We start from the raw sequence: 24,664 nt of genomic DNA on the forward strand, positions 1-24,664 counted from the left end.
TTCGTTATCTTTAAACAAGTTTCTTCTGAGTTTTTGTTAAATCAGCAAGCAAATCAAAACAGAAAGGAAAAGATCATCAGAAGATGCAATGCCCCTTTCATTCGCTTGTCCCCTTTGCTTACATTCATGGTCTTCTCTCTAGTTAATAGGAACTTGGCAAACAAGTTGTTTCTTGTCCCCTCATCCAAAAGTGGAACTAACCCTTGTACTAGCACAAGGCAAATAGGTAGCTGCCTATTTACTTATAATCCAGAACCACAAGGAATTGGAGTAAAAATTTAGATGTATTTCTTTGTATAATTCGTGAAGTATTATATTAAAATCAATTAAATAAAATTTAAAATTTAAATTATACATTCCGTGTAAAATTTAAAAATTTTTAAATAAATTTTGTTATTTAAAAAAATATTAAAAATTTGACAAGTTTTATCTTTGAATTTTGCAAAATTTTTAATATTTTTATATAAATTAAATTTTTTATCGAATATCTTTTATTGAATTATTTATAACAACCAGTTTCACTTAAAAAATGTAGCTGTCTTATCTTTGAGATGCGCCAATTTCGTCGAAAAAATGGAATAAAGACCGAGGAAAGAAAGCAGAAAATTCTGGAATGAATTGCGGAGTTGCGTGAGTTAGCCGTTGGGTAACCATTGGCCAATTAAAAAAACCAAGTGACGTGTGCCTAAGGTTACGCCCACTCATCTGATTGAAACTTTCGTGTTTTCTCCAGACTTCTCTTTGGACTAAAGAAATCAAACTCATCGGTCATATCCTCTCCTATATAACTATTCCTTTGCCAGCCTCTTAATTTATATCGAACGTCGAAACAAAGAAAATCAAAATCTTCTGTTTTCTCTGTTATCAAATCCCTTTTCAAATGATCGCCATCAGTTTTCTCATAATAGTCTTTTAGAAGATGCAGATCTTCGTGAAAACCCTGACTGGCAAGACCATAACTCTCGAGGTAGAGAGTTCTGACACCATCGACAACGTCAAGGCCAAAATTCAGGACAAGGAAGGGATCCCACCTGACCAGCAGCGTCTTATCTTCGCTGGCAAACAGCTTGAAGACGGTCGTACCTTGGCGGATTATAACATCCAGAAGGAGTCAACTCTTCATCTGGTCCTCCGTCTTCGTGGGGGTATGCAGATCTTCGTTAAAACCTTAACAGGCAAGACCATAACTCTTGAGGTCGAGAGTTCGGACACAATTGATAACGTCAAGGCCAAGATCCAAGACAAGGAAGGCATCCCTCCCGACCAGCAGCGGCTCATCTTCGCTGGGAAACAGCTTGAGGACGGCCGTACTTTGGCTGATTATAATATCCAAAAGGAATCAACTCTCCACCTTGTCCTCAGGCTGCGTGGAGGCATGCAAATCTTTGTCAAAACCTTGACAGGGAAGACTATAACCCTGGAGGTCGAGAGTTCGGACACAATTGATAACGTTAAGGCAAAGATTCAGGACAAGGAAGGGATCCCACCAGACCAACAACGTTTGATCTTTGCTGGTAAGCAGCTTGAGGACGGGAGGACCTTGGCTGATTACAATATCCAAAAGGAATCGACCCTTCACCTTGTTTTGAGGCTTCGTGGAGGAATGCAGATTTTTGTTAAGACCTTGACTGGAAAAACAATCACCTTGGAAGTGGAAAGTTCCGATACAATTGACAACGTAAAAGCAAAGATTCAGGACAAGGAAGGAATCCCCCCAGATCAGCAAAGGCTTATCTTTGCTGGCAAACAATTGGAGGATGGAAGGACTTTAGCTGATTATAACATTCAGAAAGAGTCCACCCTTCACCTTGTTCTTCGTCTCCGTGGTGGGCAGTGATTATTCTAAAAGAAAGAAATTTGTCTTTGTTTGTAGTTGAGATTGTCATAATAATCCATAAGGGAAGGTGCTTGTTTTTCTTGTTTTTTTAATATGTGATTTCCAGGTCTTTTGTCTTCTGTAAGATGTTAATCTAAGTACCTTTAATTCTCCTCTGGAATAAAAGTTGGTGATCTTTTCGTTATCTGCTTCTATCTTGCCCTTTTATGAAATAAATGCGCTTGGAATTTCCATTAGAACTCTTTGAATCATGATGAGTAATGTCAATAACAGGAGGAGGGCTGGCTTGAAATTTTGGGGTTGGCTCTTCCCTGTTACTGATTGTTTTATCAATCAACAATGATCAGCATTAAAATCAATTGAATTTCAAGCATACTGATGATTGGTGTATTGGATACTAATTCTATTTGGTAAAAAAAGAAAGTTAATGTCTTCAATATCTTGGCCTAGTGGAAGTTATTGGAAGAGCCAAATCTAAAAATTTGTGTAGTTTTGCCAGATAGCAACCTATACAAGTAGTTGAAAATCAAAATTCCAGTGCTATATTATTTCATCTTCTTGTCCTTTGATCAAATGAGAAATCATAAGGTTCAATGTCAATTTCATGTTGTAATAACAGCTTGTTGTTGTTTCACCACTAGCTCTAGGACATAACCCAAAAAAGCCTTGAAGGACCCATTAAAAAGCCTAAACGGCTAGAATCAGACCCAAAAAGATGAAAACAATGCCCAATCTAACCCACGATCATTTCGGGATATGGTCAAAGATCAGGAAATTCCCAAGCCTTAAATCGGCCCAAACTTAGCCCAAATGGCTAAAAGTTTGTATTAAGTTCTTGGAATTCATTGCGTAGTTGCATGACTTTCTCACATTGGAGCTTCAATTCAAAGCACTTGCTTGTTCTGGATTGGTTTTTGACTGCTTTGGTTGTCCACTTTTATGGCATCCTGTGGTTAATATTACCTTGAACTTGAGTTAAATGAATAGAACAAATAGTTTCCACATCAAGTATGGGCCAAGGAGTCTCATTTGAGCTTGTGAAAGATGTAGAGTTGAAGGAATCCAAGTTCATGACCACATCCTCCATTATCCCAACCCAAGGTTCCACCACTTAACTTTCTACTATATTCCTCTACTTTTGCTTATTCTTTCACCACCACAGAAACTCCCCGCAGTGATGCCGATAACTACTCGGATTTTCCCTTTTAAGTGACCTCTCTACCCCTCTATCTCTCTTTCCCCCACTCTATCTAGCCATGGCCGACAACTTCTCATTTTGTCTCATAGGAGCCATGGATAGTCTTTGGTTTCACGAAGTTATTCTCTTCTCAGAACCCTTTTCACTATATTTCCCTAAAACTCTTAAACCACGGCTGCCCTACTCAGAATATAGTACCACTACCACTACTACAAGCCCATCATCAAGCCTCTCTTTATCATCTCTTGCAGAAGATATCTCAACGGCTGTTTGTCCTCTCCTTCACCAAGGAAACTCTGCAATTCCATCTCCACTAACTCCACTGGTAACAATTTATGTTCCTCAGCAATCTTTAAATATATATCTCCAAGTTCAGGCTTTCACCAACTTTCTTTTTCTTTTTGTTCATTTCCTATTGTTTTCATGGTGGTAAATTCTAGGATGATTCTAAAAATGAGGAAGAAGTGAAGAAAAGACCAACAAGAGTGACTCTTAACTCTAGTAGAAGTCGTTCGCATTCTTCATCACCATCAACTCAAAAACGTCAGATCAGGAATCACAGACTCTCAACTTCAGGTTCGCTTGCGGGTAAACTGCAAAAATCCACGAGTTGTAGGAGCTTGAAAGATTTGGAACTAGAAGAAGTAAAAGGGTTCATGGATCTTGGTTTTATATTCAAGAAAGAACACTTAAATGCAAGAATGATTAGTGTTCTCCCTGGCGTCCTCAGACTTGGATTTTTCAAAACTGAACTGAATCGTGCTGCTGATGAACTACCTAAAGATGATGATATTGAACAAGGGGAAGGGAAAGGTGTTATAAGGCCATATTTATCAGAGGCTTGGCTGATTAAAAGACCTGATTCTCCATTGCTGAATATAAGAGTACCGAGGGTCACTGCAGCTGCTGATATGAAGAAACATCTCAAGTTATGGGCTCGAACTGTTGTGTCTGTAGTTCAGCAGGAATGCTAAATGTAAAATCTTGTAAATTTTCCATTAAAAAAAAAAAAAAGAGACTGTCAAATCTAGCAAACAACAACTAGCTAGCTGCAACTGCTACTGCAACTGTATAAAAAAAAAAAGGAGATTGTAATAAAGATAGTATGCTATAAATAAAGAGATGAGTCAAATGCTCTTTTTAAACCACTTGTGTTTAAGGTAAGTGAAAAATTGGAACTAGGATCTTTTTTCTTTTGTTTATATTAAGTCATCCAATTTCCTGAAGAGCAAGATGATCAGGACGGTCCTACCATGTTGTGGGTTGAGACAGAAGAACCAAAGATGGCTTCCAAGAACAGCCAAGAGCTCCATTTTCACTGTTCCATCCCCAGTTTTGTCTTCATTTGATTCTGAGAGTTGCGTTACTCATGTGTCGTTTCTGTGAGATGTCGATATCATGGCCTCCATACCATGCCCATACATTTATGATCATGGTTTTCTTATGAAGTCACATGTTTTAACATATCAAATCAGCGGGAAAATGGGTAACTTCTTTTACAGTATTTGTCCTGCATTTTCCTTGTTCCCAATCATTTTACACTTTTCCTGTGGCAGCTTTAAACATGTCGTCCCATGCTAGCCAAGAAAACAATTGACTACTATAGAGACTGCAAAGATTATCCCACGGCGATGTTTCTTCCGCTGTTTTGGTCTACGAACCAATCTCAGACAGGACAACTTGCATTTATGAATTAGGTTCCAATCCAATCCCTTTGTCAATTTGTCAGTTAAATATTTTTAATATTCTTTCAAACTTCAAGCATCTCATCTTTGTTTTTTTTAAGTGATTATCAAATATACTCAATTAGTATATAAAATTTTAAAAATTTTTACCGTAACATTTAAATTATAAATCTATTAATTAAAATATGATTGATGTGAAATATGATTTATTTTAAATGATAACGTATAACAAACAAATAATTTTTGAAGTAACATGTTAATTAATATATTCATAATTTAAATATTATATAATAAATTTATAAAATTTAAGTATTATATTAAAAATTTTATTATAATTTAGATATCATTTATTATATTAAAATTTTTTAAATAATAAAAAAAAATTACAGTAAAAAAAACTCAAAAGATACCAAAAAAGAAGTCCTAATCCAAAATATTAACAAAGGAAAAGAATTCGTTTCATTGCTTGAGCTTACAAGTATCGGCCTGAAGAAGGTATGAATTGGGGAAGAATGGAAGAGTCCAGTGAAAATGAGCAACTGGGCAACCTAAATATAGAAAAAGCCCGAGCCAGCCCTGCAAATGGAACCGACATTGTAATTGAGCTTGAAAGCCATAGGCCCAAAAAGCCATGGGATAAATTTAAAGAATTGAAGGATGATTGAGGCTAAATTCTTAATAAACCATCAAACAAATTTATCAAAATAAAACCCTATTTGATCAACTAAAAAAAAAAAATTATAACTTTTACATGTAAGGTCCATGCTTATCCATTTCTTCATGGCCTTTCTTTAAAAAAACAAAACAAAAAATAAGTCAAGTAGATGAACATTCTCATTGGATTCTTTTATTATTATTATTATTATTCTTAATCTATTCTTAATATTTTTATTTTTGTACTTATTTGACTGAAAAAAATATTATGGGTATAAATTATTTTGATTTTCTTTATGTAATTAAAGGAGAAAAGAATAAGAAGAAAATAACAGTAATTCACATAATCTAAAACGTACTTTAAAATTTTAAAAATTAAATATTTAGACTTTACTTTTTTTTTTTTAATCAATTTGCATATCATCTATTCGACTAATAATGTTATGCTCCTGTGTAAATTGATAGACATTGCAAAAATCAAGTATTTGGTTACATTTTTTATACAAAATCAAGAATTTAACTATAATTCAGATGTCAAAAACAATTAACTTTTTTTTTAAATTTGATTTTTATAAATTAATCAATTCATTTCCATCCTTCTATAAGCGAGAAGTAAGGAATTAAAACACTCTACGGAACTAACTATACGTGGGGAATCCAAAAATTTTTGTTTCTCCTCAGATTCAAACAAATATTCCATAAATTCAATGGCCGAATTCAAAAGAGAATGCTTAAAGATGTGAACGATGACACAATGGCTGAATTTTTGTTGCTCTCGATAGATCAGCAACTGACTTCTGATCCAACTACGTCCCCTTATGTGAAGAAAATGGCTGCTGATGATGGACATTTCCATGACCAATTTGCAAGAGCTGTGCTGTTCGTATCAGAGAATAATCCACTAACGGAAGATCGAGCGGAGATTCGAAAGGATTGCAATTATTTGTGTACCCAAGTAACTATTTCAACGAAGAATTATCCTCAGAGTAGGTGTTCGATATTTACGATTTATTAAACTTTCATTAAATGAAAACAAAAAAAAAAAAAAAAAGAAAGAAAAATCGTTCTTTGGGACAAAATGTCACCAGCCGAAAAAAGTTTTATTTATCCAAAAACGAAAAGGACAGAGAAAAACTTACCCTAAAATGAAAGGCTTTGATTTTGATTTGCAAGCTTAAAAAATTCTCCATTTCCATGGCTCCACCTGGACCGTCCAATTCAACGGCCGGAAAAATCATCGACGATTGGATGTCTCCAGCTAGTCCATCTCCACCAAACGTAGGGCCCACCACATGCGATATATACAGTTAAAAAAATAATTTTACCAATGAAAAAAAATGTCATTGGTGGGGCCAAGTGATGAAAATTTTATAGTTGCAAAAGAAATATTGATTTATGTGTAATGTGACAACAACTTTACCGCACTTAATAAATGCGAATGGACCAAGAAAAGAAGCCGAGGAATTAGTACGGCTCCCCTGAATCAAATAAATTTCATTTTTTGTATACATACAAGTATATTAAAATTTTCATGTTAATTTAGTGTACAATTTTATTTTATGCTGGAATTAACACGAAAATTTTATGTTAAAAGTAAAAATTAAAATTAATAATATCACACAATATAAGATTATTTTTAATAAAAATTTATAATTTATAAATAAAATTCAAAATTATTAATGTTAAAATTCATCCGTTTAATTTTATGTTGAGCATGTATTAAATACTAACAAATAAGAAACTCATTCATTGAGTGCTAAAAATCATATTTAATATTTTTCAATTATTTATACTAATTTACATCAAATTTCTTAATGAGTAATGTTGCGACAATAATTCAGTCGCTGAATCAACAAGCCGCCCTCCCTCCATACCCAAAGGCATAAGCCAAAAGGTTATTTATGAGAGCGTGAAAATCACGCTTTTTTACAGCCACCTGCAACTGAATTCCTTGTAAAATAACGATTTAATTCGATAATTTATGCATACATATCATATAAAATATTAAAATTTATATTATATTTTATATAAAAATTATATATTATAATTTATATTAACATAAAAATAAAATATATTTTTTTAATTTTATCAAATTTATGTACAATTATTATTAAAATTCCTATTTTTATCTTATATTCACGTTTGTATTATATCCGATTAAGCTGTGAAGTGTGCAACAGAAAAAGAAAAAAAAAATTTTTTCTTCTTTTATAATCGCCGAAAAAGAAAACAACCGTTGCAAATAGCCACGTGTCGTCTTACCTATCCACCTGTCTTGTTCACTCACTTCCCCCTTGGATGCTCTCACTATCTCCTTCAAACTATTCCTTGTTTGTTTGTGTTTCCTTCACTTTGTCCTGTTTTAAGCCAAAGAAATATACTCTACCCCATCTTCCTTCTCTATCTTCCTCTCAAAGTTCGTGAATTTCACAATCTCTCTTCCTCATCAAATTCCCCCACCGAAACAAAAAATAAATATTTTCCATTTTTCTTCTCTTCTCTTTTCTTTTTATTTCTAATGGGGTTTCAACAATAACCGGAAACTGAAGCAATGATGTTGCCATTTTCTTACAAGGTTACATCTTTTTTTTTTGCTCTGTTCCTCTGTTTTGTCTTAAACTTCAGCAGAATCTTTGCCACGACAGAGTTCGATTTCGGAACGTTAACTCTCAGCAGCCTGAAACTGCTTGGTGATGCTCATTTAAACAATGGAAGCGTGAGACTCACTCGCGACCTCCAAGTACCCGACTCAGGCGCCGGCAGAGCTTTATATTCGAAACCGGTGAGATTCCGGCAACCAGGAACCCATTCTCCTTGTAGCTTCTCCACCTTCTTCTCCTTCTACATCACCAACCTCAACCCTTCCTCCGTCGGCGGCGGTTTAGCCTTTGTCATTTCCCCAGATGGTGATTTCGTAGGTGCCGGTGGCGGCTCTTTGGGACTCCTCGATGATAAGGGTCAGGCCTTGGGGTTCGTTGCGGTGGAATTCGACACTCTTATGGACGTAGAATTCAAAGACATTAATGGAAACCACGTTGGTTTGGATCTCAACAGCGTGGTTTCTTCTCAAATTGGTGACTTGGGAAGTTTAGATATTGATCTAAAGAGTGGCAATCTCGTTAATTCATGGATCGAATACGATGCTTCATCAGGAGCTTTTAACATCTCCATTTCCTACTCAAATTTGAAGCCTGAAGAGCCCATGTTATCATTCACTTTAAATCTTGATCAATATGTTAATGATTTCATGTACGTAGGATTTTCAGGCTCAACCCAAGGAAGCACTGAGGTTCATAGTATAGAATGGTGGAGTTTTAGCTCTTCTTTCGAGTCAATTTCAGGTTCTGGGTCAGGGTCAGGATCAACATCTCCGCCGCCTCCAACGTCTACTTTAATGAGCCCAACGGCTAATTCTGTTAAATCACCGCCACCTTCATTGGCTCCTTCAGGTTCTGATTCGATTTCTAGCACTCAACAAAAGAGTGGTAAGTCTTCTTCGTGTCATAACAAGCTTTGCAAGCAAGGTCCGGGGGCTGTTGCAGGGGTGGTAACTGCTGGGGCTTTCTTTTTAGCCTTATTTGCTGGGGCTTTTATATGGGTTTATTCTAAAAAGTTCAAGCATGTAAAGAAATCCGAGTCTTTTGCATCGGAGATTATCAAAACGCCAAAGGAGTTCAGTTATAAAGAGCTGAAAGCAGCTACGAGATGCTTCAATTCCAATAGAATAATTGGTCACGGCGCCTTTGGGACTGTCTTCAAGGGTATTTTGCCTGATAATGGCGACATTGTGGCCGTGAAAAGATGTAGTCATAGTAGTCAAGGAAAGAATGAGTTTTTATCTGAGTTGTCAATAATTGGGACTCTTAGGCATCGAAATCTTGTAAGGTTGCAAGGATGGTGCCATGAGAAAGGCGAAATTTTGTTAGTATACGATTTAATGCCTAATGGGAGTCTTGATAAAGCATTGTTTGAAGCCAGAACGCCCTTGCCATGGCCTCATAGGCAGAAAATTTTGTTAGGAGTTGCCTCTGCTTTGGCCTATTTGCATCAAGAGTGTGATCATCAGGTTATACATAGAGATGTTAAGACCAGCAATATAATGCTGGATGAAGGTTTCAATGCAAAGCTAGGAGATTTTGGTTTAGCAAGGCAAGTTGAGCATGATAAATCTCCAGATGCCACGGTGGCTGCAGGTACAATGGGGTATTTGGCTCCTGAATATCTTCTAACAGGAAGAGCAACTGAGAAAACCGATGTGTTCAGCTATGGAGCTGTGGTTCTAGAGGTGGCTAGTGGAAGAAGACCAATCGAGAGAGAGGCTAACGCGGTAGCAAAAGTTGGTGTGAGTGGCAATTTGGTGGAATGGGTTTGGAGTTTGCATAGAGAAGGGAGATTGTTAACGGCAGCTGATGCCAGGCTTGAAGGTAATTTTGAAGAGGCTGAGATGAGGAGGGTTCTTTTGGTTGGGTTAGCTTGTTCACACCCTGACCCATTGGCTAGACCCACGATGAGAGGTGTGGTCCAGATGCTGGTGGGTGAAGCAGAAGTTCCTATTGTTCCAAGAGCCAAACCTTCAATGAGTTTCAGCACTTCTTATCTATTGTTGAGCTTGCAGGACAGTGTGTCTGACTGCAACGGCATGATTACCATCTCCAGTTCCTCATCAGAAAATAGCTACATCGGTCCTGACCTAGTGTAACAATAGAAAAACAAAAATCAAAGGGCTGGAATTGCACGATCTTTTTTTTTTTTTAACTCATATATATTATTCATTTGTTTATGTATGTATGTATGTATATATGCATGTATGACTACACAATAAACATGTAATTTATTGCTTCAAAAAAAATTAAAAATAGTCAATGTTTAGTTTGGGGACTGCAAATTTTGTGTTAATCAAGCTCACAGTTTCTTCGCACCTTAATTTTTTTTTATTTTTTAAAATAAAATTACTTAATTAACTTTTTTATAATTCTATGAAATTGTATAACTTTCTAAAAATAAATTTACAAAATATATGACTTTTCAAAAATTTATTTTCAAAAGATAAAATAATAAAAAGTTTATTTAAAATATTTTTAAAATTTTCACTATTTCACTTTTTAAAAATTCATTTTCGAAAAGATTTATAATATTTCAAAAAATCTCTTTCGAAAAGGTTTATAACTTTTTGAAAATTTATGCAAAGAAAAAAATAATTAAATAATTTTATTTATAAACAAATTAAAAAAAAAGGTTGAATTATGAAGAGAAAATGCGGTGATGTGTATTTCGCAAGGAAAATGGTAGGAGTCATTTTCTTTCTCCAATATGGACTGGGTATTTTCCTTTGTGTAAGGTTGGGTAACTGCTTTCACAAGCAATCCCCATTGCCAAGGACACAAGAGTTTGATTAGAGGCTTGGTTAAGTAAAGTGAGAAAAAGGGTGCATATATCATTGACTTTTAATGAAGGGACTTCTGCCGTGGTGTAAAGGATCACATGAAAAATCAAAATTTAAGATCCAATGATTTTATTATATAAATTAATTGTACAAAATTTTAAAAATTAAAAAGTTTTAATATATATTTTATAAATAAATAATTTTACTAAAAATTATTACAAAATTTTAATATTGAATAACTATTAATAAAATTTTAATTATACAATATTTTTAATAATTATTTATATTCTTATTGAACTCTATTAATGTATAAATTTTAATTTTCAGAATAATTTTTATGTGATGGCTTTTAATAAAAGAATTTTATGAATTTCACTTGAAAATTTATTTAAATCTTACCCTCCTCAGTACAGGTGGATCAGGATATGGATCAATGAAATCAAGAAAAAAAATCATTAAGACTCTTTCCCCCTTCAATAAAGTTTCAAAATTATCATCATTAAAAATATTATCAGGGTTTAGTTTCCCCTTTTTCCATGCTCTTATGTTTATATATTTTTACATTTAAATTAACATCAATCTCACATTTAATATTGTGAATGAAGTTTTAATTTAATGATAAAGAGGAGGTTTTAGAATTCTAAAATTTTAGAATCAAGCGTTATTGTATGTGAATTGATTCGATTTATGTTAGATTTATTTAATTATATTTTAATTTATTAATTAATTATTTAATATATATATGTAATATTTAATTACGATTATAATTTTATAAAAAGACGCACGTCAATATATGATTATGTGAGATTTGTAATTTAAGACATGTTTGTGTACATCCAAGAATAATAAAAAATTTAATTGCTTAAATTTTTTTTTTTATCAATTTTGGTAGTAAGGAAAATGATTAAACAATTGCATGGTTGGTTGTTGGAGAGAAAGGTATGAAATAAAGTTAATGTAACCTTAGTTCTGATTAACTTTTATTAAGACTTTATTTAGACGCTAGTCTCTTTTGTATCTTTTCAAAAGCATTAAAAAAAAAAGATTTTTTTTTTTTTTTTTTTTTGCTTCAGAAAGTGGGATTAAAGCTGGCTTTTCTCTATCAAGATCAAACACTCCTTGAGGTTAACATCAAAGATTCAACAACACCCTCAACTCACACCAAACAAAGGAAAGGGAGGCAAATGAAATCAAAACAAGTGTCAAAACTTTTTTTTGGTCAAAATTGAGTGTCAAATTTATTTCAATTGATTCAGTGACCTTTAAAGTAGTATCTGATAAATTTAAAGATCAAACTGCGGCTACATTTGACAAAAAAACAGTTGATTTGCTAAACTCTGATAAAAAAAAAAAAATCACCATTTGAAGATGCCTAAGGACAATTAGTTTTACTGTTGATCAAAACTTAATGACGTTTACAGATTGAGGCTGAGAGACCTCTTCCTAGGAAGATTCCAACGAGTGGCAGTAATCCAGGGTAAAATTCTCCTCCACATTTTATTCTCATTGTGGCCCTGATCCAGCGAGTCATGTCAGCTTGTACCAAAAATGAATGGCTGTTTCCTGTATACCTTTCATCACCTAGATTGGACTTAAGTACTTAACAATGCAATGTTTCTTCCATTTAAATCCAGGATTTTATTGCAACTTTCGTGCACCATATGGGACCGTTTTGTCAGTTACTCATTTGCCACGTGGGAATTTTTTTTTTCCCTTTCCTAGATGGTTGTATTTTACGTTGTTTTCATTCGGGGTCCTGGATTTTTGCCGACGTGCATTGAACCTGTTCAGACATAAAGAGCCACCACCAATGTCAGAGTGCCCGACCAGCTCTAAATTTTATGTATACTGAAACGTGCCTCGATGCCGACAATTGGTCCAACCTTCAAACAGGTTTAACTCACAGAATCATGTCAGCTTCATTATCGAACCCCTATAGGCTTCTGGTCCTGAAGTTGCAGAAGATGACTAAAATAATTTTGAACTGAACAACAACCCGGTTTTTGAACTTTTACTTTAAACCTGTCTTAGATCCCACCGCACTAATACTCTCAAAATAGCATTATGAACATAATTCACTGCAACAATTTCAATAAGAAATTTTATTTATTTTAATTGGTTAAAACAAGGGAGGTGGTTTTGGATGTTTCTGCTTTACAGCAAACAGAGTCAAGACTTCACCAACATATTGATTTCGATGTTAACACACAACAGCCCACTTGCATTAAGCATTTCTAATTTTATGTAACATATATTTTGATATTGACTAATGTTATCTTGGTTCCGGTCCCTGTCTGATGATACTTTCTAAGATATATCATCTCTGTTTCAGTGTCCCCACAATTTTTTTGATAATTGATGTGCCCAAAGTTGTTTAGAATGAAATATTTTTGACATTTCCAATGTTTTCTCCCACATATATACACTGGAGATGGATGTCATCTAGTGCAATTCATGTCATTAGACAAATTCCGGGCTTTGGTCAGTCCAACTGTTTCGTTTCTCCTTCTTTATTGGGCTGGTCCTCTTTCCCAACATGCCTTTAATTCTGACGTTGTCTGAGAACAGTAATGGCAGTTAGAACTTGGTGTATGTTACTCGAATGGGCTTTAAGCATAGATTTAAAGCCCATCCATCAGTTGGATCTGTTGGACTGGCAAAGTTGAGTTTCAGATTTTAGCTCTGAATCATGAAGTTGAATCAAGGCATAAAAACAACTAAGGGAACCCGAAACAGTCCTATAAAACAAGTAGCTTCATCACCTGAAACTGGGGTTTTTTTTTTTTTTTGGTACTCTTTTTCCAATTTGTGCAACGTTCTTCCTTTCAAATTCGTGCTGGTAAAGGAGCTCCACCGTTGAGTTGCAGCCATGTCAGACGAGTTCGAGTTCGCAGATAATGTCCCTCCCTCCTTTGACCACTTGGTATTTGTTTTTTATTTTAATAATTTTTTAAAAATCTCTTTAAATCTCAATTCCAATGGCTATTCACCGAGATCAGTACTAAATCAATTCGTATTTATCCTTCTAATTTAGAGATATGCTCTTGTTTCCTTTTATTATTGCTTGTTATCGTGCAGATCTAGTGCTTTTCCAAGTTTACTTCGATTTCTTTTGTTTTGAGAGATTTGTATGCTGATTGTCTCGCTTGATTGGCTAAAGTTAACTAAGTTGAGCAGTGATCCTTTCATGACAATAAGCTTTTGCTGTTTGCTCTCTTTGGCTTTGTGAAGTTAACATGTTTTGAGCAGCTAGTTGTGTTTGTGCGTTTCTGGTTTTTTTCTTCTGCGTCAAATGATGTGTTCTTACAGGGTAATAATTTCGTTTCCTCTGATGGAATAGGGAAATAAGATTATTTATGAAACTGAAGCCAAAGGGTTCAATCCTGGGTTGATGGTGCTGCTGGTTGTTGTGGGGCTGCTTCTGATATTCCTTGCGGGGAACTATGTACTTTACTTGTATGCGCAGAAGACTCTTCCTCCTAGGAAAAAGAAGCCATTATCCAAGAAGAAGATGAAGAGAGAGAGGCTGAAGCAAGGAGTCTCTGCACCAGGAGAGTAGGATGTTAAAACTGTTTGGTCACAATTTTCTCTGTTTCATGTCCACAGTGTTGCCTCCCATAAAAACTTTAACATCTTAGTCAGAAGTTGACCCTAAATTTGGGTCGTAGACTAGGAAGTAAAATTCTGTTCTTGGTTCATCAGGCGCAGTTTACTTGTCTCATTTCTATTACATTTACTCTTATTTCTTTTTTTTTTTTTCCTATTAATCTGCATCATTTAGTTGCTTCCACAACCCATGTGAACTATTTACAGGACTGGAAGCAACCAGGATGATGCCTACTTAGGTGATCTTGGTTCCAATATGCGAGAGAGAGATCTTTAGCATTCACCAAAAGAAGCTGATGGTGCTTCATAGGTTTTTTCTTTTCTAGAGGGCATGTGTTGGTGTCCAAACTTTGGATTCATTGCATCCTATGTTGAAAAGAATGTTTCTGATCTCATCATTTTGAAAAGAAAGCATTAGAACGTCCTTCAAGTACTTTACCCATGCATTTAGACTTTCCCCTTAATACTCTTTTAACTATCACTCGCACTGGCCTTGGATCAAATGAAGGAAAGCAAGCCATGGATGAAAGGATATAGTATTTTGTTTCTTTTAGCATCCCTATTAAATTAAAAATCTTTAAAAAAGGATGTCTGAAAGGAGACCGCAAAAGGGTATAGCAAAATGTGAAACATCACACCAACTTGTTTTGAAAAAATCAAGTGTAACATAAACACACAAAATCGGTGAAACCCATCACATCAAATTATTTTGAAAAAAGAAATTGTAACACATAATATATTATACACACAAAACAGGTGAAACCCCATATATGATATGTTGTTTTGGTCTGGCCAAACCAAGCAATCATCCTCTGATGGTAGTTTAGACAATGTAGATAAAACATTTAAACATTATTCTACAACATGACATCACACTGATAAAAATATAGTCGAGCTATTAGAGTTCTTTAACTGTAAGGCAGGACATAGGCATCATGCACTCAGGCACCACGGCCCATTGTCTGCTCACCAGGAGGGATCATGACCAGGACAGGCTGAGCGTTGAACCCTGGATGAGGCAACTTTCGACGAAGCTCGCGGCCCTCCTGGCAAAGTGCACATGCATGGCAGAAAACATGTGTTGCAAAGTCACAGGCTGACTCACACTGTTCACGTTGCACCTCATCTTCAACACAGCTTCCACAGCATCCACATGACCTATTAAGTGCCTCACAGGTGCCCTGTTCTTCCAAAGAAACCCACAAAAATAAATCTTGGCAAGCTATTCCATTAGTTCATATTGTTCCTTTCGATTCTAAGCATAAAATTCCTAGTCGTCCCTCCACAAGAAAAACACAATGAAGAGATCAACTAACTCAATAGCTCATGGTACAACAACAACGCATATAGAAACGAAGATACATCGGAACATTTGACTTCACCCCCCCCCCCCCCCCCACCATCACCACAGGGCCAGTATAAACTTCCAAAAACCAAATCAAACAAGGAAGATAGAGGGACATTGAACTTTAGTCATTACTATAGGAAAAAAAATTGATCCACAAAATGTCATATAGATACCGGACAGAAAAATAAACCAAACCCATAAATTAGAATTCTCTAAAACCAACTGCAAAACCATACCATGCTTAATGAGTCAGTTAAAATTATCTTATAACCTGAGAAGCAAAGTTAAGCAAGATGAAAGATAAGGATTTACTTGCCTCCAGATTAAACTTCCGCCGAATGGCAGTACGGGTAGGGTATGAAAACCATGGTGCAAGAAAATTCCAGCCAAAAAAGGAATTTCCAATCAGGTACAGACCAGTGTAAGGCAAACAGTGATTTGCAAAGATCCCAGGAGCAGATCCAAGTCTTTCAACATTGCTTCCATACAGCACACAGGGGACCATGCTTCCAAGTAGACCTGGCCAAAATATCATAATTAGAAATCCTGAGCAAAATAAGCATACAAAAAAATTCATAACTGACAAATCAGAATACACAAAAAATGTCTGGTAAAACATTCTATTTTACTTTTTTGAGAAACAAATAATCGCATAAATTGGAACTTTGTACATATCAAAAGTAATAGATAGCACTACCCAAAACTTAATCGATCATGCAATTAAAAACAATAAACAAGGTTACAATTACAACCCATCTTTTTAATCATTGCAAAAAATACAAAAACATCATTGGCCTTTAGATTCTCCTTTCTTTTCCTTTTTTATCCCCTTCTAAATTCCAAGTTTTCTACAATCAAGATCAAAATTTTCACCAAAAAAAAAAAAAAAACCAGAATTACAGCTTTAAGTTTATAAAGTATGTCAATCATTTGCATAGTTTATATATGGAACAGTCCCAAAAGAATAGGGTTCACATCTATTATAATTTAGCTTCTAATTGCAGGAAAAATCTCCACATTCCATAAAAATTAAAAATCCCAATGTAAAAAATTTCTACAGCATCAGATCCAATTAGAAAACCTCAAATAAATCATATAAAGACTTACAAACTTCAATGTCGCTGCTGCAAAACTCATCGTTACGACCAAGACAAGCAAGGAGGGAGGAGTCCCACTGGGAACGGCCCATGGGTTCTCCGACAACACTCCCGTGGACCAACGGCAGCCCATCGGCGGTCCACCCAAACCCAGCCCCGGTACTAACTTCCGGCGAAGCTTCCACCTTGGTTGTTGCCTCCTTTGACTTTTGACCATTCAATTTCTTCTTCTCATCTTCTTCAACAACTTGTTTGCTCAAAAGAGGACTCGATTCCTCGCGATCATTGCCGTTGCTACCATTGTTATTTGCCATTTTTTGGGGATTTTTTTTTTCGATTCGATTTCAGTGCAGAGAGATCTAAAATTTAAAAAGCTTTAGAAAATTCTAAAATTAGATTTGGATCTAAAAATTGGAACCGAAGACAAAATAATAAGAGGTCAAAAAACGTTTTGATATTTCGGTCTTGGTCCTTTGATTCCATCGTAAGAAACAAAGCGCGTGACATTTTTAATCTTTATTTATTATTTTTCCTTTGCTGTCTTAATACGGAGTTTCGATCTGTCCGTAATTTGTTTGTCTTTATCATGTTCAGAGCCCAAATAGGGCCCAATCAAGGGCCCAGTAGTCTCCCTTCCTCCCCTACCCTTCTTACATGCGTAACTTATTGTCGACGACTGTAGATATATTTGTCACTAATTGTCAAAACTATTTTTCTTTCCTTATATACTAAAAAATTGCTGTTTTCTTTTTTTTTTTTTTTGTTTTTGAGTTATAAAAATAAGTGTTTAATATACGGATTTTATTTATGGAGTAACTATTGAAATTCTCATTTTAACTATTAATTATTATATTTAATATAAAATTATTATTATAAACATTAATTTAACTAATTTTAAAAATTATTTAATGAGGTACTCACTAGAAAAAAAAAAAAAAAACTTTCAGGGGATGAGCTGGCCCAAGTCCTTAATTTGGTTTCTGTTACCTAAAAATTTAGATATACGTTACTTTCATTTATAATAAAACTAGCAAAGCCGAGCATGCTTTATAGTTATGGCACTCACATTGTGCAAAACCATTGATGAATTATCCATTAAATGTAAGGAAAAATAGATAATATACTACAATAATTCATAAAATAAAATAATGAGCAGACCCAACAAATTTTTTCTTTCTTTTTTATTTATTTATAAAATTTAAATGATAAATTTGATATTCGATATCTTATAATTAAGCATAATCATTATTGGACATAAGTTAAAAACATTCATTTAATCGATCATCAAAATTTAAATTTTAACAATTTCAAATATAAAAAAATCATTTGATTGATATGATTGAAAACAAGAATTTTTTTTTTTTTGGGAAAGGTTTACGTTTTAGCTAAAATCAGGAGATCTTATTTCTTTCCCATTCCCTCAAGTAATCAAATCTTACAAGTCAGATGAGGATATGGTGATGTACTTTGATTTGTGACAAAGGAAAAACTTGGAAGAATTCAGAGCTTAGAAGAGATAGAATAATAAATAGTAAGGTTGATGTAAAATTTTTAAAGCTGAATAAAGACAGAACACTACCATTCATAATCAACAATTTCTCAATTTTCACATATAGTATTCATATCTAGAACAGAAGTCACTAAGTAACTGATAGAGCTACAAACTAGTATAAAATTTAACATTCAAGGAGGGTTCCAAAACCCTTGTTCATCACCCATGAATTTTCTTGGCCTGCAAAACAAAAGCAAATAAAAAAATTTTGCTTGTCTTTTAAGAATCTCAAATTGGTTAAGCAAAGTTAATTTCTTTGATGTGTTCTTTAATCAAAGAATGGAAACTTACAATTCTTCCTTTATTACCACCACCCCTTAAGCCCTTGGAAGATTTGTGGGGTGGCAAAATATCGGTTTCCCGGTGAACTAGATGACTGTGACCATGAGAATGATCGGGCGGAGGGATTGAAGTGTGTGTCTCCGGACCTCTATAATCAATCTCATAAACCTCCTTATCCGAAACATCCGAGCTCCCTTAACAAAAAAACGAACACTAAATGAATCGAAAGTTCCCCAAAAGAAAAAAGAACAAATGATTCTACAAACCTGTTGAAAATTGAGATATGGACAGGAGAAGAAGCAGCAAAATAATGAAGATGGGTCTAGACTTGATGGCAATTAGCTCCATGGAAAATGGTTGCTTTTCCTAGGTGATGAATGATAGTAAGTTCTGTTTGAGAAGGTGTCTAAGGGTCATTTTATAGAGGAAAGATGAGTCACAACTCACAACTCAAATCATGGGGTGTTCACGGAACAAGCAAGGACCAAAAGCAGTTGAGGAATTCCATTTTTTTTTTGCTTTGGGGAATTGAAACCGTCACCATCAACACAGCAATAAGTTGTGAAGGATCGATGTAGATGTGTAGGGTTGGAACATTTACGAAGCATAATTAGAGACCCCACGTCTAAAACATTTTAATTTATTTTAAGAATTAGATCGTCATTTTTAAAAATAATTATATAAATTAATTTAATTAAATTTCAGATATTTATTCTTAATTTCTTTAGTTATATTTTTTTGTTTTATTTTATTTTATTTATAGAGCCATGGGACAGCTCCATGTGTATATTATTGAAATGTCCTAACGAGGGACATGCCATGCCATTGGGCTCTAGTTGGCTGGATTTCACATTCTTCACACCTACTCTTATGTGTTTTGTTTCCTTGTTTATGTACTCTAAATTCGATTCATATTGTTTTAGTAACGGTAATTAATATTATTGCCAGCAAAACTCCAAATTAGTTAAGTTGTCAAGCCATATGTATATTCTTCATTTTATTACGACGGTTTTTAATCCGACAACAGAAAAGATTGGTGGGGTTTTTGTTATTACTACTATTTGCATTTTAGTAAAACAAAACAAGCACAAAAAACGAAGTACTCAACTCTCATGTTCTTCAAATAATGCAAGATTATACTGCACAAAAAAAAAATCAGCAATTTATTAAGAATAAACCCAATTCATCCAACTGATTTTGAAAATGAAAAGATGGTTGATGCTTGTTAATGGTCCCTGTCCGTCGTCTCTTCAAGATTACATGCCCATATGATTTTCTTGAATGAGTGTCTGGTAATCTGGTTTCAGTCCAATGTCAAATAGCTATGCCATGGCTGGATGGGAGTGGACAGGGGAGTGGGCATAATTTCCAAGGCAAATATATGATACTAGGATGTAATTACCTGCATGCTTTAAAGTTGTTGGATCCCAATTTCCAACGCCAGTCCTTAGAGACAGCAACTTAAATCCTTCATCTCGACCTGTCTTGGAAAATCTACGTCTGACATTGTGTATCTTCTTACAAAGTTATGTTATTGTCTTTGTTCTTCCTTCTCTAATCTAATTGTTCAGTTCCAGATCAGTGTTGAAACTTGAAAACAGGAAACAGTGAATCATAAGTTTTGGGGTTTGAGGTTGTTAGGAAGTTGAATAATTCAGAAGATGGTTAATGACCTTATAATGGAACTATGGTCAATCTCATAGTATCTTGAACAAAAAGAAAGTGATTCGGAGCCTTGGCAGTCCATTGAATTGATTGATTCGTATAGACTAATCTTTTTGGCCTTTGGTTTGATCTCTGTATCATTTATAACCTCGGACTTCAAGCTGCCAACTCAGAAAAGCTATCTTTCTGTGAGCCAAAGGCTGTGAATACTGTTGCTTTACCCAATGTCTTTTGGTGTTTATTTGAGCATCAAAATGTACCCGAACACTAGGCTTCTGCTCGACATACATGAACAAGTAAACAAACAACTGTTGGAGTCTAGTTTGGGCTTTCTTTCAGTCTAGTGGTTGACCTGAGGTACCAAACAAAATCTTAGGGCAAGATCCTGCAATGTTGGATCATAATTTGGTTCTGAACTCTGCATCTGTTAATTGCAGAGGTGTTCAAAATCTGATGCATCAGACACCAAAATCTGCCTTGAGTCAGGAATTTGGAGCAAGAATTTTCCCTGAGGGACTAATATTTGGCACAATCTTGAAAGTTAAAGGGTCAAAAGCACGCTCAAACAAAAATTTAATAATTATTTAAATTTTTATTATTTTATTATAATTAATTAAATTTTTAAATATTTATTTTCATCAATTGAATTTATATTAATAAAAATTAATTAATCATCAATATTAATTTTTATTTAATAAAAACTTCAATTAGAGTGAAAATAAATATTTAAAACCTCAATTTATCCAAAATAAAAAAAATTAAGATTACAATGAAATTTCAAAAACTTAAATATCATTGAGTTTTTATTGGAAAACTTTTTAATCTTTTTGCCTGAAATCATCATATTCACCAGCTAAGGACACTGATGTTTTTGTAAGGTTTCCATTGAAATTTTCAGGTCTTAAGTTTTTCCTTGTATGTCTATTACCAGTACTTTTAGCAAGGGAAGGTCGAGCTATAGCCTATAAAGCTAAGCTGAAACACTTAACAAATAACAATGAAATCTTAAATGAAGCCTTAGCTCAATCATGCATTCAAATGATTGATTCTTAGCTCAGCCATTGAAGAAGAATAGAATAAATGGCAAAAGATGTATCTAGAATTCAGGGTTTGCCTCTCCATTTTCCTTTTCTTTTTGTTTAGACAGTTTGTTGTGCAATGATACCTAACTCCCAAACCTAGGTTTCAAATCGGAATCCAATGCCATCTCAACCCAATTTAGAATTGGAAAATTTCCATCCCCAAGTTTCTTATCCAATCTGAAAAGAATGAATGACCCCATTTTGCTTCAATTAGTGTGGTTACCAACTTGCCAATTGCCATGTAGATTCCTCACAAATAATCATGAAAATAATCCGTTGACTAAAGCTTTCCAATCAAAGTGAACAGATCTTAAAAGGATCATTGATATAAAAATCCATAACTAAAAATTGATAGGGGATTGAGACATTCAATTTAATATTGTTTTTTCTATATCATTGCAAGATTTTAAAACCAATAATTTTTGTTTCAATTGAGTTCCAAAATCCTGCATTTGCTTTCCACCAAATATAAAAGCTGGTCAGAGTATCCAAAGATGCAAAAACCCTGGTAGCGGCTGAAACTGAAAGCAGAGAACACTTTTTCTGTCAAACAGACAAAAGCCAACTCCACTAAAGACGGCAGCCCATGAGGAAGTTTCAGGGGAAAAAAAAAATACACACAAAATTTATCATTGATTTCATTTTCCAGTGTAATAAACAAAAATATTCAGAAAATTAACTAAGAAAAGAAAGAAAGAAGAAAATTAAATGTATCACGTGAAACCCAACCTTCTCTTCTTCCAGAAACTCATCTCAGGATCGAGTCTTTCAGCTGTTCTAGCCGGTTCTGATTTACATCTTGTGAGAATTAGAAGCCGTACATTTCCAAATTGCTCGGTTTTCAACTCTTGATTGTTTTCAGATTTTTCTATTTTTTTCTCTTCAAATTCATTGCAAAAATCCGACTTTTCTTCAGTTTCCGAATCCATTTGCGAACCCTGATCCGAATTTCTACAAATGGACTCTTTTTCTGAAATGGGATTCTCTTCTTTAAATCCTCTGTTTTCTAGCTCTGTTTCTTCTTCTTGTTCTTCTTCCTCTTCTTCTTCTTGGTTAGCTAAGGGTGACCCCCCAAATCTACAAGCCAAAGAAGAAAATCTGTTCGGAGCTGATCGACAACGTGTTAAAATCAAAGCATTTTTGGGTGGTGATGAACGGGAAGAAGATACAAAAATCTTAGCTTCCTTCTCATCTTCTTCACTTTCTTTCACAGAATCTTCAATTTTGTTCCCAAATTTCGATGAATCTTCCCTAACTTTGGGTTTTCTACACAACCCCATATGGGAAAACGCCCCACATTTCTTCCAAAGGAGTCTAAAAAGAGGTTTGGCCTTGACATTCACAGGGAAATGATGGCAAAGCAGAGCATTTCTGATCCATTTACAGCGGCTGCGACAACAAGTCGGGGCTCCGGGTCGACCGGGTTTTGAACCAGTTTGTTTGACACTAACCTGACCCATGCAAGTCACTTTAGGCGAAGAAGGCTCCTGGGTTTCAATGACGGTGTGTTTTCTTCTAACAAACATTGGGCTTGAACGTAACCGTCCCCTGCTTCTGCTCCCAACATTGCTTCTCAAAAACCGCATCAACGGTGGCGGATACTTCTCAGCCTGACCCGGACTCGATATGGGTTTTGATGATAGCTTCATTTTCACAAAAAAAAAAGAGTACCCCTTTCTTTCTATCTGAAGATTGCAAAGATTTATGCTTTCTTTTTCTTCTGTGTAGAGTCTCCGTCAACACGAGCTTTGTGTGTGTGTGGCTTTTGAGTTTGGAGATTGAAAAGGTATGCACTTTGGTTACTTGTCTTTCTCTAAAAGCATGTGGGTTTTGCTTTGCGTGTGATGACTCTGGGAATGCCTGTCTTTGGTTCTGATAATAAACTGAAGAAGATATGGTGGCCACCTTCCTTAAGTTTTTTCTCTCTACTTTTGCTTTCTTTGTTTTTCTTTTTTACATCTTTTTCAATCTATTTGCACAGGAGGGTGAATCCACTGTAAATATAATTTTTTCCATTTCCTTTTGAGGCCGTAGGGTTCTGTTTGGTTGGGCCTGGCCTTGCCTGCGAGGTCAGTTAGTATTATTTTACCTGTAAATTATGAAGTAGACGGAAATAAAGTGAAAAAAAAAAAAGTTTAAAATTTAATTTAAAATTATAATATTGGATTCGATTCAGATTATTTTTTTTTAAATTTAGATTAAATTTAGATATTAAATGTATTATTAAATTTGGATCGAATTTTTAAAAAAATTGATTTAAATTTTAAATTTTTTAGTTTTTATATATTATTTAAATTTTATAAAATAAAAATAAAAATTTTGTATTAAATTTTATTTAAATATATTAAAATTTTATATTAAAAATAAAAAAATTAATAAATTAAATCAAAATGAATAAAATTCATTTCAATTAAAATAAAATAAAATTTAAATTTAAATTAGAATCAAATTTTAAATTTTTATAATATTATATAATATAAAAAAATTAAATCAAAACTTATCCAAATCAAATCGAGCCGTTATCATGCAGGGGAAACGACAGATTCATCAAAGTGCAGTTAGTTTGGTGTAGTGATAACCGTTGGATCTTGGTTCAGTGTGGTAACATCTCGGGGAAGGTGCTACATGCGTTCATGATTCCATGGTGATGAATGCATCTTTTTAAACGGAAAATCATTCCTAAGCAAATTGATTCTTTGGCTTAATCCAGTAGCATGTCATTTGTTTTTTTCAACGAGAAATGATGAAAAGGAAATTGGAACCCACTCCTTGTAGTAATTTACACAGAAAATTCCCATTTGGAGTTGGAATTCCATTCATTTATCATAATGATTTTTTTTTTGGAACTTTTATCTTGTCCTTTTCCTTCTATTAGTAAATGTACAAATAGTAGCTGCCAAGGTAAAAAAAAAAACTGTAGATTCTATAATCTGTACAGTAACTAACAATGGCTAAATCAATGCTCAACTGTTTTTTTGATCCCTAGTACTCACATTGCCAGCCTAAAGTCAACTATCTTTAAATGAAAACATCAGATTTCTAACACTGATGCGTTAAATATCAGTCAATGTACTTATTTTTGAAAGAGGTTTTTTTTTTTAGGTCGAAATCTCAAAGAGAGCACCTGCAGGACACATGTATTTGCTACGTTATCCGACGTATATGACAGAAGCTTTCAACCATGAAAGTTCTTCACTTTTTATGACTACAAAAAGTGAGATTAAAGGGAAAATTCATTTTCCTTTTGTAGATAACTCAGAGTTCTCTGACTTCGC

The 24,664-nt window shown here is 34.3% G+C and overlaps 6 protein-coding genes and 1 pseudogene across 9 annotated transcripts; 4 read left to right on the plus strand and 3 right to left on the minus strand.

The window, feature by feature from the left end:
* The first annotated feature begins 919 nt into the window (after positions 1-919).
* On the plus strand, positions 920-2,021 carry LOC111295760 (polyubiquitin). Its single transcript, XM_022889484.2, has one exon. The coding sequence runs from the start codon at positions 920-922 to the stop codon at positions 1,835-1,837; it is 918 nt and encodes a 305-aa protein (XP_022745219.1). The 3' UTR covers positions 1,838-2,021.
* Positions 2,022-3,093: 1,072 nt separating this feature from the next.
* Positions 3,094-4,226, plus strand: LOC111295761 (uncharacterized). The gene is made up of 2 exons (XM_022889485.2): positions 3,094-3,360; positions 3,476-4,226. Exons 1-2 carry the CDS (start codon positions 3,094-3,096, stop codon positions 4,007-4,009), a joined length of 801 nt encoding a protein of 266 aa, XP_022745220.1. The 3' UTR covers positions 4,010-4,226.
* Positions 4,227-7,717: 3,491 nt separating this feature from the next.
* On the plus strand, positions 7,718-10,259 carry LOC111294156 (L-type lectin-domain containing receptor kinase VIII.1 pseudogene; annotated as a pseudogene). The gene has a single exon (XR_016327842.1). The product of XR_016327842.1 is annotated as an L-type lectin-domain containing receptor kinase VIII.1 pseudogene (transcript).
* Positions 10,260-13,245: 2,986 nt separating this feature from the next.
* LOC111294206 (DNA-binding protein S1FA-like) lies at positions 13,246-14,455 on the plus strand. 2 transcript variants are annotated; one of them, XM_089744071.1, is made up of 2 exons: positions 13,246-13,656; positions 14,098-14,455. In XM_089744071.1, the coding sequence occupies exons 1-2, from the start codon at positions 13,627-13,629 to the stop codon at positions 14,314-14,316; spliced, it is 249 nt and encodes an 82-aa protein (XP_089600197.1). In that variant the 5' UTR covers positions 13,246-13,626; the 3' UTR covers positions 14,317-14,455. The 2 variants fall into 2 exon arrangements, with proteins under 2 accessions (XP_089600197.1, XP_022743171.2); XM_022887436.2 differs by having other exon boundaries at positions 13,464-13,680.
* A 589-nt stretch (positions 14,456-15,044) lies between these two features.
* On the minus strand, positions 15,045-17,301 carry LOC111294205 (cell number regulator 8-like). The gene is made up of 3 exons (XM_022887435.2): positions 16,819-17,301; positions 16,028-16,230; positions 15,045-15,544 (listed from the first exon to the last, which is right to left on the minus strand). Exons 1-3 carry the CDS (start codon positions 17,120-17,122, stop codon positions 15,305-15,307), a joined length of 747 nt encoding a protein of 248 aa, XP_022743170.1. The 5' UTR covers positions 17,123-17,301; the 3' UTR covers positions 15,045-15,304.
* Positions 17,302-18,327: 1,026 nt separating this feature from the next.
* LOC149515179 (uncharacterized) lies at positions 18,328-19,169 on the minus strand. Of its 2 annotated transcripts, none has more exons than XM_089744069.1 (3): positions 18,909-19,169; positions 18,652-18,836; positions 18,328-18,576 (listed from the first exon to the last, which is right to left on the minus strand). In XM_089744069.1, exons 1-3 carry the CDS (start codon positions 18,988-18,990, stop codon positions 18,520-18,522), a joined length of 324 nt encoding a protein of 107 aa, XP_089600195.1. In that variant the 5' UTR covers positions 18,991-19,169; the 3' UTR covers positions 18,328-18,519. The 2 variants fall into 2 exon arrangements, with proteins under 2 accessions (XP_089600195.1, XP_089600196.1); XM_089744070.1 differs by having other exon boundaries at positions 18,328-18,540; positions 18,909-19,155.
* A 2,684-nt stretch (positions 19,170-21,853) lies between these two features.
* LOC149515180 (uncharacterized) lies at positions 21,854-23,478 on the minus strand. Its single transcript, XM_089742927.1, has one exon. It carries the CDS (start codon positions 23,036-23,038, stop codon positions 22,103-22,105), a length of 936 nt encoding a protein of 311 aa, XP_089599053.1. The 5' UTR covers positions 23,039-23,478; the 3' UTR covers positions 21,854-22,102.
* Positions 23,479-24,664: the final 1,186 nt, after the last annotated feature.

This window comes from Durio zibethinus, chromosome 14 (genome assembly GCF_047325235.1).
Source record: "Durio zibethinus cultivar Kanyao isolate XHJ-2024 chromosome 14, ASM4732523v1, whole genome shotgun sequence".
NCBI lineage: Eukaryota > Viridiplantae > Streptophyta > Magnoliopsida > Malvales > Malvaceae > Durio > Durio zibethinus.

Bases quoted from the DNA above. Each gene is read 5' to 3' on its own strand.
- LOC111295760 (XM_022889484.2), top strand. From the start codon at position 920: ATGCAGATCTTCGTGAAAACCCTGACTGGCAAGACCATAACTCTCGAG.
- LOC111295761 (XM_022889485.2), top strand. From the start codon at position 3,094: ATGGCCGACAACTTCTCATTTTGTCTCATAGGAGCCATGGATAGTCTT. The intron at 3,361-3,475 runs GTAACAATTTAT...GGTAAATTCTAG, and splicing joins CATCTCCACTAACTCCACTG to GATGATTCTAAAAATGAGGA.
- LOC111294206 (XM_022887436.2), top strand. From the start codon at position 13,627: ATGTCAGACGAGTTCGAGTTCGCAGATAATGTCCCTCCCTCCTTTGAC. The intron at 13,681-14,097 runs GTATTTGTTTTT...CTGATGGAATAG, and splicing joins CTCCCTCCTTTGACCACTTG to GGAAATAAGATTATTTATGA.
- LOC111294205 (XM_022887435.2), bottom strand. From the start codon at position 17,122: ATGGCAAATAACAATGGTAGCAACGGCAATGATCGCGAGGAATCGAGT. The intron at 16,231-16,818 runs GTAAGTCTTTAT...TATTTTGGCCAG, and splicing joins CAGCAGCGACATTGAAGTTT to GTCTACTTGGAAGCATGGTC. The intron at 15,545-16,027 runs GCAAGTAAATCC...TTGGAAGAACAG, and splicing joins GGCGGAAGTTTAATCTGGAG to GGCACCTGTGAGGCACTTAA.
- LOC149515179 (XM_089744069.1), bottom strand. From the start codon at position 18,990: ATGGAGCTAATTGCCATCAAGTCTAGACCCATCTTCATTATTTTGCTG. The intron at 18,837-18,908 runs GTTTGTAGAATC...TTTTTTGTTAAG, and splicing joins CATATCTCAATTTTCAACAG to GGAGCTCGGATGTTTCGGAT. The intron at 18,577-18,651 runs GTAAGTTTCCAT...GATTCTTAAAAG, and splicing joins GTGGTAATAAAGGAAGAATT to ACAAGCAAAATTTTTTTATT.
- LOC149515180 (XM_089742927.1), bottom strand. From the start codon at position 23,038: ATGAAGCTATCATCAAAACCCATATCGAGTCCGGGTCAGGCTGAGAAG.